Source organism: Hydra viridissima, unplaced genomic scaffold (genome assembly GCF_058129835.1).
Source record: "Hydra viridissima isolate aposymbiotic clone 2 unplaced genomic scaffold, HvirCarnegie_v1 scaffold_9, whole genome shotgun sequence".
Classification (NCBI taxonomy): domain Eukaryota; kingdom Metazoa; phylum Cnidaria; class Hydrozoa; order Anthoathecata; family Hydridae; genus Hydra; species Hydra viridissima.
In genome coordinates this window covers 5,908,891-5,925,678 of record NW_028324308.1, presented here as the reverse complement: position 1 = coordinate 5,925,678, position 16,788 = coordinate 5,908,891, and the positions used below count along the sequence as shown (strand labels likewise).

Here is a 16,788-nt window from a genome sequence, read left to right as displayed (position 1 = left end):
TTATGCTGGATTAAAAACGATCATTAGAGGTGCATCACATTCATAACACAAGCGTCTAGCATCAGTGAACAAAAGCCTCCTTCCTGGTCCCCTCAAGGCCTCAAAATTGGCAAGAATGAGTACTGGAATTTATGAAAACTGTTGTGAAGCAATGGATTGATGCCAATTATCAAAAATATTGATAATCTATGGCAACAGGACTCAACCCCTGGACACAAGGCCAAGAAAACGCATGCCTAGTGAAAGGAGAACTTCAAGAATTACTAGACAACTTCAATGTGGCCCCCAAACTCACCCGATCTGACACACTTGGATTATGGGATCTGGGGTTTTGTTGGGAATAGGACTTGTACTGAGCATCACAGCAACGTGGTCAGCCTAAAGGCATCTGTTAAAAAGGAGTGGTCCCTGGTGTTTGAATAGTTTGTCAAGAACACCTGCGCGGCCTTCTGGACCCGGCTTGAAAAGATGATCGAGAATGATAGCGACCATATTGAAATTTAAAGTTGCTCAGGCATCAAAAAACTTAAATTCCAAAATTTTATTAACTTTTGTATTTATGTTTTTTCAAAATTGAAATAATTGTGTTCATTTTTAAGAAAGACTCAGTTTTGATGCCGCACCCTGTAACTTTTTACTGTGAAATAATTATATTTTTGATTTTTATATTTAAAGTTTTTTATAAAAACTATATAAAGAAAAGTTTCTGATGAGAGGTTTTATGCTTTGAAGGCTTTACATATTACGAATCGATTAATAAAAAATGGATGAAATAACTTTAGCACGATAAGTTACTTTTTGAGATAAAAATGCAATACACAGATATCATTGATCACGATAATGCCAACCTAGCTGACCTAAGAACGCCACTTATAAAGGGATGACAGAAAATAAATAAAGGTACCCTGTGTCCGCGGAAAGTAATTTAATTTGAATGTTCAAGTTGAGTGAAATTTTGACTTCATAGTGCGCCAATAAAAACGCCTGTAGAATGAGAGCCACTCTATATAATTTGATAAAGTTAGGTGCAAATGTTGCCTATAGCCACACCAAACTTAGGATAAAATTTCAGTCGGATTGGTTAACGGGTTACGGATTTATGGAAGTTTTAGATTAAGTTTTGTTAGTTTTTTGCTACTTATACCTCAAAACGTTACCGATTACTGTGATATTCGGTCACTATTTTCAAATTTATGGTTGCATGAGTGCTCTGCTATGCAATAACAACAATATTTAGTACAATTGTTTAATTGCTACATGACTACTAGGATTAGCGGATTCTGACGCATTGATACTTTTCCTATACTTAAGGATTCAGGGTCATTGATATATTTCGTATAGTAAAGTGTAGAATGTAAGATGGTGCCGTGTTATTTTCTGTTCTAAAAATGATATGTTTCGTATAGTAAAGGAATTCAAGATGGCGCCGTGTTTTTAATTTTCTGTAACCATGAATAGTGATTTATAGAAATACCGCATCAGTATTTTTATAATATAGTGATTTGCTATAGTTAAGGTTTTCAGTATGACATCGTGTTCTTAGTTTATATTTAATCATCATGTCTGAAGAGTCCATAAATGTAAAGCACGGTTTTATAATTAAAAGGTCGGGGTAAAATTCCATCCGAGTTTCGCAAACAGATGGGAGCAAATGTCATCGTAAAATCTTTTCTTGTCGATGGTCTTTAAAACTGAAAAATCTTCCAGACGACAGGGATGACTTCTATTTTGAAGCAGCTGAAACAAGATGTACTGAGCGTTCATGAAACTTTTTCTTTTTAATTCTTTCGGCTTGTCTTTTCCGTACACCAGATCGTATAAGAAAGACAAATCCTTGAAATCTTTGATCAGCTGTTCTTCGAGGTATTCTATATCGTCTCGCTTACCGACGAGCACGTAATAGATGTAGTTGGCGTTTTCATACTGATTCGTGTAGTTGAGTTGTTTAAGAAATATTAAAATGTGTTCTTTGGTGATGCGAGAATATTTCACATTGGTGTTTTCCGAATCGATCAGCAAGTTCAGCGCCTTGAATTTTTTCTCCAATTTTTCAAAGACTTCTTCGGGAATCTTGCATTTTTGTTTACCCTGATATTGTTTGATGCATTCTTGAAAGTGGATGATACGCGAATAAGTGTATTTGTTCACCGAATTGGATCGATCGCTGTCTTTATACGGAACAGTCGTTTCTAACATTTCTTGCTGTCCCGAGCACAAGAGACAGAATTTTTTGTTGCTGTCGTCCATTTCAAACTGACTCGGATCGTCGTTGATGCAAAATTTACACTTGGTATGCGAGACAAGTTTTTGGGCAATTTTAATATCTGCCCACCGTCGTTGAGAAAGCGTTTCTTCTGCCATGGTAAAATACTGACATTGAAGCTGGTTTTTTTCTTCGTCAAATTTGGCACAGTCTTCATACGAAAGTTGCGTCTGCAGGATGTCTTGATATCGCTGGATGAGGTGGTTTGTCTTGGCGATAAACGTTATTTTTTCAGTCTTGCGTTTATCCAATTCGTCCTTGATCTCCATCAGATGTTTTAGAGCTTCCTCCGACAGGTCGTGTTTGTTTTCCAAAAGAAGAAATATGGATTTTAAGTGCTCTATATCGTCGATGTTATCCTTGTCAAACTTTTCCATAATTTTCGTGTTTAATAAGACAATGCTCATTTTTTAATAATTTATTCTATAGGAAAGAGTTTATCATAGCTCATAAATGTAACGTCTTGTAAGATATACAGATGAAAAAAATTTTTTAATTTTGAGTTAAATAAATTTCTTATGTAATTAAAAAAAAATGAATGCGATAAATAAAGATGATCTTATTAGTATGCTAAGTGGTGAAGAAGTGAAATGTTCTAATGATAAATCTAGTCAATATATTAAATTCGAAAAAAACGTTCGAAAGCTTCCAAAGTGTGTTAAAATATCGTTTATAGAAATGATTAAAACAACACCATTAGAAGAAGTTTTAAGAAGATTAAAAATGATTATGGATGTATATAATCGTATTGAAATGAGAAAAACAAAGGTTAAAGGGGTGTCGATTGCTTTCTCAGCAAAAAGAATTTATCATCATTATAATGAAAAAATTGTTAGTAATATGAAAGCAAATTTAGATACAAGTAAAGAATAATTTTATATATCAACAATATATATAAAATTTACATTTTCATAGAATAGCACCTAAAAAGGGTATACTATTAAAGGGTGAGTTAGGTCCGAGCAATAAGCCAGACCCAATAGATTGGTAGCCTTTTCCATTTTTAACAAAGAGTCCTTCACCAATAGTAGGTTTCACCCAAGGTCTTAAAAATACTCCTGATCCTGCAGCAGTCATTTTCATTCCATTTCCATTCTTTTTCAAGTAAACGATTCCTCTTCCTGCAATTTTGTCAACCATAGCAGAGCCGGCAGAAGAACCTACACCTGCTAACAATCCAGTGGCGAGAGCTGGAACTACTCTTGTAGCAAGAGTGCTGCCTAACATACCTAATAACGGTAAAAGAGCTCCGATGAATCCTCCTTCTATTTTTGAGTTGTATGCAATTTGTCTTTTGCTCAGTTTGAGTGTGACTCCTTTTCCAGTTTCATATGCTTTTGTAATTTTGTTCAATTGTGCACGAGTGATAGCGAGAACATGTTCACCGTTCAAGTCTTGATGAGATAGTCTTATACTAGCATCAGTCTTTTCTTGCATCGCTTTTTTTATTTTGTCAGATTGACTTTGCGAGATGTTAATTTTAATGTTTTGATAGTTGTTCATTTTTTAAATAAAAGAAAAAAATTATCGCTGAACTGCGCTACTCGTAAATAGGTCTTGAAGCACAGAGGTTATTCTTTCTCTCACGTGAAATCGTAGTATAATGTCTTCACCTCTAAAGTCGATCAAGTTGCCGTTTTGATCTAAAATTCTTGTTTCCATTCTTGAAATTCTACTCACCATGATAGGTAAGTATATCAAGTGGAAAGGCTTTTCGCTAATTTTGTAGCCTGGAGGAGAGTCAGGATGAAAAGAGTAAATGTCAGATGTTCTTTTTCCGTTATCATAAGATGATCCAATAACATCGTTTGTGATTCTGAGGATGGTTACATCGTCTATTCTCGAAAGTGCTTCAGACTCGTAATAGTCAATATAACTTGTGACTTTATTTGGATCTGTCGGATCTTCTTTTTTCTCTACATAGGTATATTCTGCTTTATTAAATCCAAGAACAGGGGCTAAACTGTTATTCACGTTGAAATCCACCCAATATTTTGTTGTAGATCCGGGTTTTCCAAATTTCAGTGTAGATCTTAAAGTGGTTAGGTTTGCACCGATAACAACACCATCCGCTTTATACAAGTCTCCAACTTGTTTTTTCATTTCCTTCTGAATATAGTCATTAATCTCGCTAATTTCATACGCTCCTTCTTCGATGTAAATGGTGTAGTTGTTTGAACCGGCGTTGGGGCTGTATCTGAAAACATTATTTGTAGAATTGATGTTGGTGTAACTGTGAACAGTGTCAAAGCCGACAAGAGCCATTTCATACTTTTTATTAGGCTCAAATTCGATAGGGTTATCAAACTCAGTTTGGATGACGCTGTTTCTTACGGTTGGAGTTTCTTTTTTTGCTTTTGCAAGGAGATAAAATCCGCTCATCTTTTTATATAGAGTTAGGAAAATAAAAATTGTTAAATCCGTTTCGATATTTTCCATTGTCTTTTTTCGAGGATAAATCAATGACTGCAAATCCGTGAGGCTGAGACCAACAATATTTACAAAACTTTTTAAACTCTTCTATTTTCATATCGCTGGATACATGATCTTGGTAAATGTGGCTCATGTTTTTAGAGTCTTGAGGAAACAGACAAATGAAATTACCGTTTTCTCGGATGGTTTGTCTAGGCAGCATAAAATAGTTTTGAGCGAGGTAAAAGCAGTCAACGTTAGAGTGTCTTCCTCGGATGTAGTATTTTTCACATTTGTTTTGTTTGGTCAATTGTAAATCGTCAAAGATCATTAAATTGTTTTTGGATGAATTAAGATCTTCTGGTTCTGGAACATCATCAGCCGTTTCGAAAAATTGACATTCCATATCCTCTGTGTTATTCCATTTTTTTGAAATTTCATCAATAACACATTCAGGACTCACGTTTAATTGCTCTATTTTGCTTTGAATGTTAAACAAATCAAGAATAACCTCTTTAGGCAATTTCTTCTCGAACGAGTTTTTTAATATTTTGTATTCAGGTTGAAAAAGGGATTTGCCAAACACTTGCAAATGATTATAGTCTAACCATCCAGGTCTTAAAAGTAAATTGAGAAGCAGCGTCGTTTTACCACAACCTGATTTTCCAATAATGATTCCACGTATACTTTTAGGTAAAAGCTTGTTGTTTTTCCTTTTGCTTTTATTTACATTCCATTACAAATCAATCACTTCCATTTTTTATTATGTTGAATATAAAAAATGTATTGCGTTAAATGTAAAAAAATAACAGAAACGGTCAACTTGCACCATGCTATAAGCAAAAGCAATAGAAATATGCTTAAAGGGACTTGCGTCATCTGCGGGATAAAAAAGAACAAATTTGTTTCTGCACATGCGCTTAGCGGAGGAGACTTGGTGGAATCGATCAACAATTTTTCAAAAAAAATAAAGCTTCCATGGGCAAAGTTTCCAGGAGAGATGCACGTTCCAGGGATGAACTTTGCAGGGCCTGGCACCAATTTAGATAAAAGACTCACTTCCACGGACATGTATCAAGAGTGGAGCAAACCGGTGGATAGAGTGGACAATGCAGCATACCACCACGATTTAGCTTACAAGTATTTTAACGACAAGCAAAACAGAAATTTAGCAGATCGAATGATGCTTGAAGAAATGGAGTCTATACAAAATCCTACTCAAAAAGAAATAAGCGAGCGAAAAATCATCGAACCCATCATCAAAGCCAAAGCTAAATTCGGATTAGGTGTTAAGAAAAAATAATACAGTGAAAAAAAAAATTTGATTTTGAGTTAAATAAAAATCTTGTATATAGAAAAGAAATGAATTTTATTACAATTGAAAATTTTGATGAGAGTAAATTATCAGTTGGAGAAATTTACGCAGCGACCAAACCAGTGGTCTATCAAAAAGTGCCAGTAAAATATTCTTATCCAACTGGAGATGGTCCTCTTGTAATACGAACGCCTATATTATTTTCGTATGGTGTATGCGAGAATAAAGAACCAGCGACACAAAAATTGACTGGTTATTCCATGCCATTCGTTTGCTTTGATGCTAAAAAGGGAAAGACAGAAGAAGAAGAAAAGTTTATTAGCACAATGGAAAAAATTACTTTGTTTATTAGAGGCGAAGTGGATAAATTGTCAGCCAAACTTAAAAAGGGAGGAAGAAAAAAGCAAATTAATTCAAACGAATTGAGTATTTTAAAATATAAAGCTGAGCATCCTGAAGCAGCACCAGTTTTTTATGCAAAGACGTTTACTAAAAATTCTAAGAATTTTCATGGATCTGAAGGATCTAAAAATGAGAAAGACGAATTACTCATAACAACTACATTTTATAGAAAGAAAACAAATCTTGATATAAAAAATGGAATTAAAGGGGAACGTAGTAATAAAAATTTGGTTAGATCTTCTGGACATGATTTTATCAATCAAAGATGTTACGCTATTGGAGGACTTCGAATTGAGGGGGTGTATATTGGTCCTTCGATTGTGTCTATTCAAGTTAAACTCTCCGAAGCCGTCATCGTAAAAAATGCATCTTTACCTCATAGTCTCATGATGAGTGAAGATTTGAGTTTAGAGATGAAAGAAGATGAAATAGAACAGGATGAAATGTAAATCACTTGTGAAATTTTTAAAATTTTTCCGAATTTTAAAAAATGATCAACGTTGAAGGAATTGTACTACCGAACAAACCTCTGACCAACTTTCAATTAATAGATGCTGTGAAAAAGCTCAAAATTAAAAACTTTAGAGGCGTTTTTGTGAGGGATGAATTGCTGGAAAAGCCAAGAAAAAAAGAATGTGGAATTGTCAACACAGGAGATTCAAGCACAGATGGATTTCATTGGGTCTGTTGGTATAAAGACGGAGACAAAAAGTATAGTTTTGATTCTTACGCTCAGCCTCCTCTTGTCGAGCTTGTTGACTACTTGAAAAGTCCGGTTTATTATAACAGTGAAAGGGTTCAGTTTGGTGATACGTCTTATTGCGGTCACTTGTGCCTTTACGTCTTGAAAAAATTACAGGAAGGGGAAGACTTTCAAGAAGTTATCAATACCTTGTGGTGAAATTTTTAAAGAATAAAGTTTTTTAAAAATAACAAACCATGGAGAATATTCAAAAGCATGTTGATGTTAGGATTATCACTCATCAAGATTATAAAGACTGCTTATTCAGTGGAAATGAAAAGCTTGCAGCTATGAACGTTATTCGATCACATCAACATAACATTTACACCGAAGAAATCAACAAAGTCGCACTCAGCGCTAACGATGACAAAAGACACATCTTGCAAGACGGAATACACACCTTAGCCATTGGACACTACAAACTAAGACCGTGCTTTACATTTATGGATTATGATCAACTCTTCGGACATGATTAAATATAAACTCAGAACACGATGTCATCCTGAAAACCTTAACTATAGCAAAAATCACAATGCGGAATTATAAAAAAATGTCAATGTGGTATTAAGAAAATGTCAATGCGCCAGAATCGGCAATGTCTAGTAGTTACATGTGCCGTTTTCATTTTATAGACCAAAATATTGATTTGCTATTTAAAGCGTGGTTTAATTTATGCATAGCGTGAAACATTTTAGCATTTCCTAAGGTATTAACTACTGCCAAAATGCATAAAAATGCTAAAAAACAATTCAAAAGCTTTTCTAAGGATACCTACATAGAAAATAAAAAATATTTATTTCTCTTAAAACAGAAAAACTGTGAGAAAACCAAATATTTGCTATATTGACGAAGATAATTAACTTAAAAAATTTAGATCACTAAATTAACTGACCGCTAAAAAGTTCAAAGGGCCAGTCTGAGGAAAATCAGTTTTTACAGATTAGGGTTGTTTTGAAACAAAATTTGTAAAGCTTTTTTAAAAATAACTGCAGAGGCACAAAAAGAGAAAATCTCTATCAAAAGTTTTCTAAAATTGTAATAATTTTTGAAGAGAGAAGGGCAGAATAGTCATTTGAAGAGCAGTAAAAATCATTTGTAGGACTGTCTCATCAAATAAGATCTCTCCTAAATTGTCATTAAGTGTGACAAGTATTATTGATTTAAGTAGTTGTAGGTATGTTAAAAACTGTAATTGTTAACAAGTACTAAATCACTAATTTAGATAATTATAAGTATGTTAATAATTGTAAGAATGTTACGTGGGTTGTTATCCAATATAAATTTTGATTAAATTTTGTAAAAGGCAGAGTTTGATTTAGTAAAGTTAGATTTAGTGAATTAACACAATCCCAAATCAAGCAAAGATTCATGATGAAAATCGACAGTTTTTGTGCTTACTCTGTCTGACAAAATGTCTTACTGTTTACTTTCAACAGCTTACTGTTTTCCAACCAGATCGAATATGCCAACTGTACCAGAACAAGATCAGTATCAGTGATTCTCGGGTACCACAAGGACTCTGTAAATAGTGCAGAACTACTTTGCGCAGGGAATAAGAGGGGAAAGAAGTTGCACTCCCCCCTTTATTTGATTTCAAATTAATACAAGTGAGACTTAAAACAAGAGGCACAATGTGTTATTGCCTAATCTTCCAAATTGGTTGTTCAAAGCTGCATGAAAAACAGCCTCTTGAAGAGCAAACCACCATTGAGAAAGAACCAAGTGTGCGCTGCAGCACATGCCTTAGTCCATTGGGAAAAGGTTTACCACACCAATGTTCTCCAATAAAGTACAGGGAAAACCTTCAATCTTTAGCAGCAAATGATGCCAAAACAGCCAAACAAATTCCATCTCTAGTTATTTCCAGTAAAGAATTATTCCCAGAAGATATATCTTCTGGGAATAATTTTAGCAAGCCGAATAGTATACTATTCGGCTTGCTAAAGCATCCAGCAGGCCTCCACTTACAACAACCCCCGGTAAATATTTATACTTAAATAACTTTTACATACATATATTGAAACAGAGTCTTGACTATTAAGAAATGAGACTAGACAGATTTCAAAAAATATATTTTTGACAAGTTTCTAATCTCTTTAAAAACGAATAATTTAAAAATTTTACCATACTTTCTAAACAAAGTTTATTTTAAACATAAAGAATGCATATTTTTGTTTCAGGTCAAAGTAGTGCTCTGTCACCATCAAGCGCTCCAAAATTGACCACTCCAGCTCTTTTGAATATACATTAAAATATAGGTCTGTCAAACAACAGGTTAAAGGAACTGGTCAAAACTATAAACCAAACATCAATGAGCAAGATGGTGGAGCCAAGTTTTTACATGAATTTCTAAGAGTAGTTCAACACTTAAGTGATTTCTTCGCCTGCAATGACTTAAAAATTACCGACGGAAAAGGAGATTCTGGTACAGTTCGGGCTGTTGCTCAATGCAATAACTTGTCAAGTCTTGTGAATCATGTTATTCAATCTCGCAAAATATCTGGTGGTGTTTTGTTAAGCTTTGAATTGATGGTGGCGAAGGTTTTCTCAATTTTTTTCTAAGCATTGTCGATACTGCGTTATAGGATGAAACCTGCTCACCGCCACAAAAACAGCCTCTCACTAAAAGAACTGGTTAAGACACTGGAGTCAAGAAAAAGTTTTTTGTTGCGGTCTCATTTGCCAGAAACTCACTCCAAAATTGAACAAATCTAGTCACTAGTTAATGCAAAATGTCTTGCCGAATCTGGAAACTTGCGAACACTGGGCTCCACATTCAACTGAGCTCATATCATGGGGGCCAGTTCGACGGAAATGAATACAGAAAGCTTCTTAAAAATGTGGATGTGCTGCAGCAACTTACTGATATAAAATTGGTTCCCAATATCTTTCATATAACTAAAGCATTCAAAAGTTTCAATTTAGTTGCCAAGGCTTGCTTTGGATTCATCCTACAGCCGGACTTCGCTGAAAGAATTGAAAATTTTTAAAAGGTGTTACTTTATAATAACTGGTGCAAGCGTGACACCTAAAAATCACATCGTCTTCTACCACATTAAGGATTTCATTAGTCACAAAGAATGCCCCTGGGGTCCTATTGTGAACAAACTGTCGAAACTTTTCATCAAGATTTTTTTCAACATTTTATCATGGTATAAGGGAAACAATAGTTATCCAGAGTACAAAAAAAGATTGTTGTACTGCATTACTGATCTAAACAGTAAACATCTTTAAAGAACTGCCAGAATAATTTGAGTTATTAGAGATAAGGAGCAGAAAATCAAAGCTTACGGTTTTTAATGAACATTTTAACCAACTTGATCCTTAAATGCTGTTAATTTAAAAATTATGAATTACGATATTACATTTAAAATAGTATGTACAGCATTTGTACTAAAAGAGTATATTGAGTTATTTGTTAATAAACTTTTTGTGGGAAAATCAAAAAACATGTCTTAAATTATAATTAGATGCTATTTAATGGAATAAAATATAAAAGAAAAGGGTTTTAACAGTTATTTTATCACTTAATTTTAAAAGCAAATCTTTTAAAAAAGGTTTCAAGAGTCAATAAAAATATGTTAATAGAGATGCTTTTTTTTTTCTTTGTTTTACCAACTGGTAGTCTTTTAACCAGGTTTTAACCCTTTTTTTTAGAGTTTATTTGCCCGTTGACAGCAATTAATATCTTAGGTAATGCTGAAATTTTTTTAAAATAGCAAACCAATATTTTTGTCTATAAGATAAAAAAGATACATGTAGCAACTAAACAGTTATAACAAAAATTATCGTGATCCATGATAACCGTAAATAGGACATCATTCAAAAGAATTCAGGTAACTTAACTTAAACCAATTGATTTTGCATAACGTGCAAGTTGACTGTAAAATTATAAAAAAATTTTTTTTCAAAGTTTAATATTTTAATATTCAAAGTTTTTGAAATTTGTTTGATTGTTTCCTTGGTGCTTTGCCCGAGTGAAAGTTTTTATCTAGAATTTTTACCCACAAAAATTATTACAACCAACTGATGTTGGTTGTTATTTACTTACGTCATATAATTCTGATGTATAAAACTTATGTATTTATATGATTAGTATAACAATGAAGTATAGGATACTACATAGTTATACTAATTACATAAATACATAGTAACATAAAACTTAATAAAGTTGATTGAATAAAATTGAATAAAATATCAAAATAAAATATTATAACTATGTAATTCATTTTTGTAGTATCCTAGCAACAGAAATAATCCGAAAATCACAATTTCATTTAAACCGTCTATCTCCTTCAGGTTCTAAAATATAAAAGCCGTAAAATCAAAATTACTTGAAATTAACATTCTATTGTTAAAGCATAAAAATAACGAACCTGAGAGATATAAAATGAAAAAGTACCTCTCTCCCTTCTTAGTTATTCAACTAATCATTTTTTTTATGATCTGTTATGTAGTAAGTGCGTTTTCAGTGTCTGTTTAGTGGTAACAATCCACTAACCCCAGACACTTACCCACATTATACAACTGTAACAATTTGTTTAGGTTATTAAAATGCTCTCACAGTTAGTTGTTTGCAGGAAAGCCAAACTAAAATTTTTTTATTTGAAATTAATGCGTATGGTTGAACTATCTACAGTTGTACCTCCTTTCTTGAAAGCAAAGAAAGTTCAAGAGCATGTTGCACTTACTGATGCAAATGGTACCTACTCATATAAAAACCTCTTTGAAAATAGTAAGCTATTTGCAAGAAAGATTTTAAATACTTATGGGCAAAAGCATATCTTAAATGGTGACAGAATAGCTTTTTTATGTCCAAATGATATCTCTTACACAGTTGTGCAATGGGCATGTTGGATGGCAGGTGCTATGGTTGTACCTCTATGTTATGACTACCCATTAAATAAGATAGAATTCTTAGTTAAAGATGCACAATGTTCACTTATTATATCTAGTCAGGAATGCAAGGACAAGGGTTCTTTGATTGCAAGTAGCTCACAAATTCTGCACTTTCCAATAGATAAAATTGATATAAACAACCCAAACATTAAATCTAAAGAGGATTGTGATCTTGAAAGTAAATGGGAAGAAATAGATTGGAGTGCTAAACGTGCTATGCTAGTGTACACAAGTGGTACAACTGGTCCACCAAAAGGTGTTGTATGGACTTTTAAAATGCTGCAAGCACAAAATGAAATGATGATATCAACTTGGGGTATTAGCAAATCAGATTGTGTATTGCACACCCTTCCACTTCATCATGTGCATGGCATAGTAAATGCTTTATCATGCCCACTATGGGCTGGTGCATCATGCTTTATGATGCGAGAATTCAATGCTGAAAAGGTGAACCAAAACTTAGAATTTTATTGGTAGTTGTAAAATGAGAAAGTGAAGATTTAAATTTTGTTCCATTATTTGTTTAAATAAATTTAAAAGGATTTGTTAACTAAACTCATTGTAGATAACCTTTTAAACTCTGTAGGTATGGCAGCAGTTACTGGAAAATTCCAAGATCAATGTTTTTCATGCAGTACCTACAATTTATTCAATTTTAATCCAGCATTATGATGGGCATTTTTTATCTGCAGAGAAGAGAATAAAAATCAGAGAGGTATTGGAGAATAAAATAAGGTACAAAAGATAATATCTAAAAAATTTAAAACTATATTTATTACTTATTTTAAAATAATCTGTTTCACAGATATTTTCCATGCAAGTTCACAAAAGATTTTCTCAATTTTTTCCCAATCAAACTTAATGCTACTGTTTTCAAAGATAGTAAAGGTTGTTGTTATTTTTTTTTCATAAACAATTTAAGTATTTTTTTTTTCATAAACAATTTAAATGCATGTACAAGGGAGTAACTTTCACTAGGTTAAGGACACTGAGTATTGAAAAAGTGTCAGTAACTGTTACCCTTTTTTCAGTCTCAGTAATTGTTACCCTTTTTTTCAAAATTTATAAAGTATTTAAATTGCTACCATATTAGTTTATACAAAAAAGTTTAATATGAGGTTGAGAACTTTTTTAATTATAATGATATTTACCAACAAAATGATCAATTTGATATTCACCAGCTAATCGATGTATTTACACCAATTGGCTGGTGAATATCATATTGATCATTCCATATCAAATGGACCCAATTTTTATAAGGTCCTAAATGGACTCCCTCAGATTTTGATGAAACTTGTTGAGGTGCTGTATGTTAATGTGATAAGCAATTCTGAAAATTTTAATTCAATATCTTATGTGATTCTTTATAAATTGCTTATTAAAAAGCATAACAACTTTTGAACAAATTGTTTACATACTTTAATTTTCCCAAGCTTGTAAGTGCTCTGTAGACACTTTCAGAAGAATAAAAAATTGAAGGTTTGACTTTTGAGATTTTTTCATAGTGGCAGACTAAAATTTTTCCTAACTAAACTGTAAAATTTGGTTTTAAATTTTAAAAAAACATTCAAAGAGCATGTTTTTAAAAGCTAGGTTTTAAATGTTACAAATCAAATTGAATGTTAAGTGTTCTATTAGAAAATGTAATCAATCTAAATGCTTTCTATCAGAAAAAACTAAAAATTGAGTGGGGACTCATTCCTTACCCCTTCAAGTGAATTATATAAGTCAGACTAAACTTGTTAAAAAAGATGAAAGTATATATATTTTTAAATTTTTAATTCTTAACAAAGAACATAAAAAAACTAGTCAAGCTTTATACTCATGGCTTTAGAAAAGCTGAATCAGATAACCTTAATTTCTTAAACACACAGGCACTCGGTTTTTTTAGACTTGATAAATATAAAAAGGTGACAAGGTTCATTTAGTACTTTACAAATATGACTAGGAGAAGTTTCAGATGTACAATTCATAATTAATTAGCTCAAAGAACAAAAATTGATTCACTTAAAGTTTTAAAAAAACCAATTATCAAGTATAGTTTTTTAAATAAACTATAATTAGTTTATCTACACATTGTCATACAAATATCATAGTTAACAAATATAAATTACCTGTTTTTTGCTGCTAATTGTTTTTTTTTTTTTTTTAGTTTTTATGTTTAATGTATCAAAAAACATTTTTTGATTCCTTTTACAAATAATGAAGCAGTTTTTTTGTAAACAAAAAATGTTTTGTTATCTAAACTTCTATGCTTTCGTGTAAACATTATTTATGTGTATATTTTTTTTGTAATTCTGGCCTTTTTGATTAATTTGTATTTCTAATATGTTTAAATTCTTTCTAAAATATCAAAACAGCTTTCACAAAATTTGATTAATTTGATTGCTAATGTGCACCAGTTGGCATTTTTATGAAATAATTTTGAAATATTACTTTCCTTTAACTTTCTTTTAATTACAGCTTATAAAACAGTATATATTTTTTAAGAATAGAAAGTTTATTGAAATGTTTTAAATTTTTGAATTTCTTATTGAGATTGATGGTTTCGGGATCAGCTGCACTGCCTGATTGTATTATGAATCGATGGAAGGAAATTTCTGGTCATACTCTTTTAGAAAGATATGGAATGAGTGAAATTGGAATGGCTTTAACTAATTCACTCCATGGACAAAGAATCCCTGGTAATTTTTTTACCATGGTTATTAGTACAATAATATTTTTAATAAGTTATATTCCTAAACATTTTTTCTGTATAGAAAAAATTTTTACGAATATAACTTTTAAAAATAATATCAGCACAATTAGAAATTTGAAAAAGATGTGGTTTTAACTTTGCTTGATTTTGTTAAATGCGTGCTATTCTTAAATCTCAAAGCAATTTAAATTGTCAATAAGCAAGTAAAACAGAGAGTTTAAGAACTTCTCTCACTTTCTGTTGGTTATTTGATTTCTTAAGATCTTTGAGTAGTCTTTTAAAGTTTTTGATATCCAAATCAACTGAAATTTTAAAATATGGCTTAAAAGTTTATAAAAAACTCATATTAGTTATATTCATAGAATTTGATTATTTTCAAAATAATCACAGTAAAATTAGTTATCATTAAGTTTTACTTCAAAAGTTGTTTTAATATCAATTATATGTTTGTTTGAAAAAGATTTCCAAATGTTTCTAATAAAGTTAACTATAGGTGCGGTTGGAAAACCTTTTCCTTCAGTTGAACTTCAGATAAAATCTTTAAATGGAGAAACTCTAGTCGAAGCTTCATTTGAAAAAGTTATTGTTAAACAAGGCATAACGGATTTAGCTGGTAACCTTCTCGTGAAAGGGCCAAGCGTCTTTAGTGAGTATTGGAACCAAGAGAAAGCAACCCTCGAATCCTTCACAGATGATGGATGGTTTCTTACTGGTAGTATATATATATTTTCTAATTGTGACATTTTTTTTTGTTCCTTGGAAGGTAGAATGATGTCTTCAGCATCAGACTTTGTATTAAAATGTTGGTGCATAATGCTTTTTAAATTGACTATGGAGTTTTTCAGAAAACCTTTAGGAAATGTATAGTTTTTAGTTTAATAAATAATTTATATTTGATTTAACTTTATCAAGAATAAATTTCTTGAAAAGTTAAACTTTTTTGTTTATTGTTCCAGTTTTACATTGGTAATAAACATTTTGCATTCTCATTACATGTATACAAGTAATAGCCATATTGCTTTCCCATCAAATATTATGATACTTTGATTAAAAGATTAAGTCTTTACTTTAAGTTGTTATTTACAAAGTTTGTGAATTTTAAAAAACAGTTGAATTCTACACTTAGGTGACACTGCAATGTATGACCAAAACAATGATGTTTTTCGCATTCTTGGTTGCACTTCTGTAGATATTATAAAGAGTGGAGGGTATAAGATCAGTGCTCTTGATATTGAAAGGCATTTATTAGAACACCCATCTGTTAAAGAAGTAGCTATAGTTGGTTTGCCAGACCCCACATGGGGTGAGATTATTGCTGCTGTGGTAGCTTTAAGTTCTCCACTAGATTTTAAAGATATGCAAGCTTGGTGTTCTACCAAAATGCCACGCCATCATATTCCTCGTAAAATTGAAATTGTAGACAAAATTCAAAGAAATGCCATGGGTAAAGTAAGCAAAAAAGAGCTTAAAAAAGATATTTTCAAAGTTTGAGTTTGTCTCTTCTTAGAATTACCTTTTAAAATCATATGGCCTCATTTTTGATCATTTTAGCCTCATTTTAGGAATACTTATTTTAATAATATATTTTAACAATGAATATTTACTTTTGTTCATTTATGATTTGCTTATGTTATGTTTTTCATTAAAAAAAAAGTTGTTCTGTTTGTTAAAACTTATTTTTCTGTTTGAATTTTTTTCTATGCAAAATCATTTTCACTTTGTTATGCTTGAAAGATAAAAACTTTTTTTTTTGGGGTGCGTCAAGTTTGTTCAATTTTTAAGTAGAATTTTTTTAAAATAGAATTAAAAAGATAGTAAACAAAAAAAAAAAAAAAGAAAAAGAAAAAAAAGAAAAGTTTTGAAATATTCATTGTTTAAAAATAAATTTTTTTTTAAGAAATGTTTACTGTTTTTGTGTAGTAACAATTGATTTTTTGGAATTGCTTTTGTGCATTTGGATTTAATTTTTTTGGTGCTATAAAATTGCACTATTCTATCAGTGCTTTTTTTTTTTATTGATATTATTATGTGCATATATTTATTTTTGTATATATGTA

The 16,788-nt window shown here is 31.5% G+C and overlaps 5 protein-coding genes and 1 pseudogene across 8 annotated transcripts in view; 1 reads left to right on the top strand and 5 right to left on the bottom strand.

The window, feature by feature from the left end:
- Positions 1 to 16,788, bottom strand: part of LOC145185579 (RAC-gamma serine/threonine-protein kinase-like) — a 385,494-nt gene that overhangs the window by 359,256 nt on the left and 9,450 nt on the right. The gene's annotated exons all lie outside the window — the stretch shown is intronic.
- The window catches only part of LOC145186156 (cilia- and flagella-associated protein 65-like), a 259,850-nt gene that overhangs the window by 233,612 nt on the left and 9,450 nt on the right, over positions 1 to 16,788 (bottom strand). The gene's annotated exons all lie outside the window — the stretch shown is intronic.
- LOC149883742 (torsin-1A-like) overlaps positions 1 to 16,788 on the bottom strand; it is a 78,875-nt pseudogene that overhangs the window by 52,644 nt on the left and 9,443 nt on the right. The window lies entirely within an intron of this gene.
- Positions 1 to 16,788, bottom strand: part of LOC145185156 (uncharacterized) — a 216,225-nt gene that overhangs the window by 189,996 nt on the left and 9,441 nt on the right. The gene's annotated exons all lie outside the window — the stretch shown is intronic.
- LOC145186157 (prohibitin-2-like) overlaps positions 1 to 16,788 on the bottom strand; it is a 227,685-nt gene that overhangs the window by 201,549 nt on the left and 9,348 nt on the right. The gene's annotated exons all lie outside the window — the stretch shown is intronic.
- Positions 11,684 to 16,328, top strand: LOC145185175 (malonate--CoA ligase ACSF3, mitochondrial-like). Its single transcript, XM_090099090.1, has 5 exons — positions 11,684 to 12,480; positions 12,620 to 12,768; positions 14,572 to 14,717; positions 15,225 to 15,443; positions 15,858 to 16,328. Exons 1-5 carry the CDS (start codon positions 11,689 to 11,691, stop codon positions 16,220 to 16,222), a joined length of 1,671 nt encoding a protein of 556 aa, XP_089955216.1. The 5' UTR covers positions 11,684 to 11,688; the 3' UTR covers positions 16,223 to 16,328.

Excerpts from the sequence above, each read along its gene's own strand:
- LOC145185175 (XM_090099090.1), top strand. The coding sequence starts at position 11,689 with ATGCTCTCACAGTTAGTTGTTTGCAGGAAAGCCAAACTAAAATTTTTT. Across the intron at positions 12,481-12,619 it reads GAGAATTCAATGCTGAAAAG|GTATGGCAGCAGTTACTGGA; the intron begins GTGAACCAAAAC and ends TAAACTCTGTAG. Across the intron at positions 12,769-14,571 it reads GTATTGGAGAATAAAATAAG|ATTGATGGTTTCGGGATCAG; the intron begins GTACAAAAGATA and ends TTTCTTATTGAG.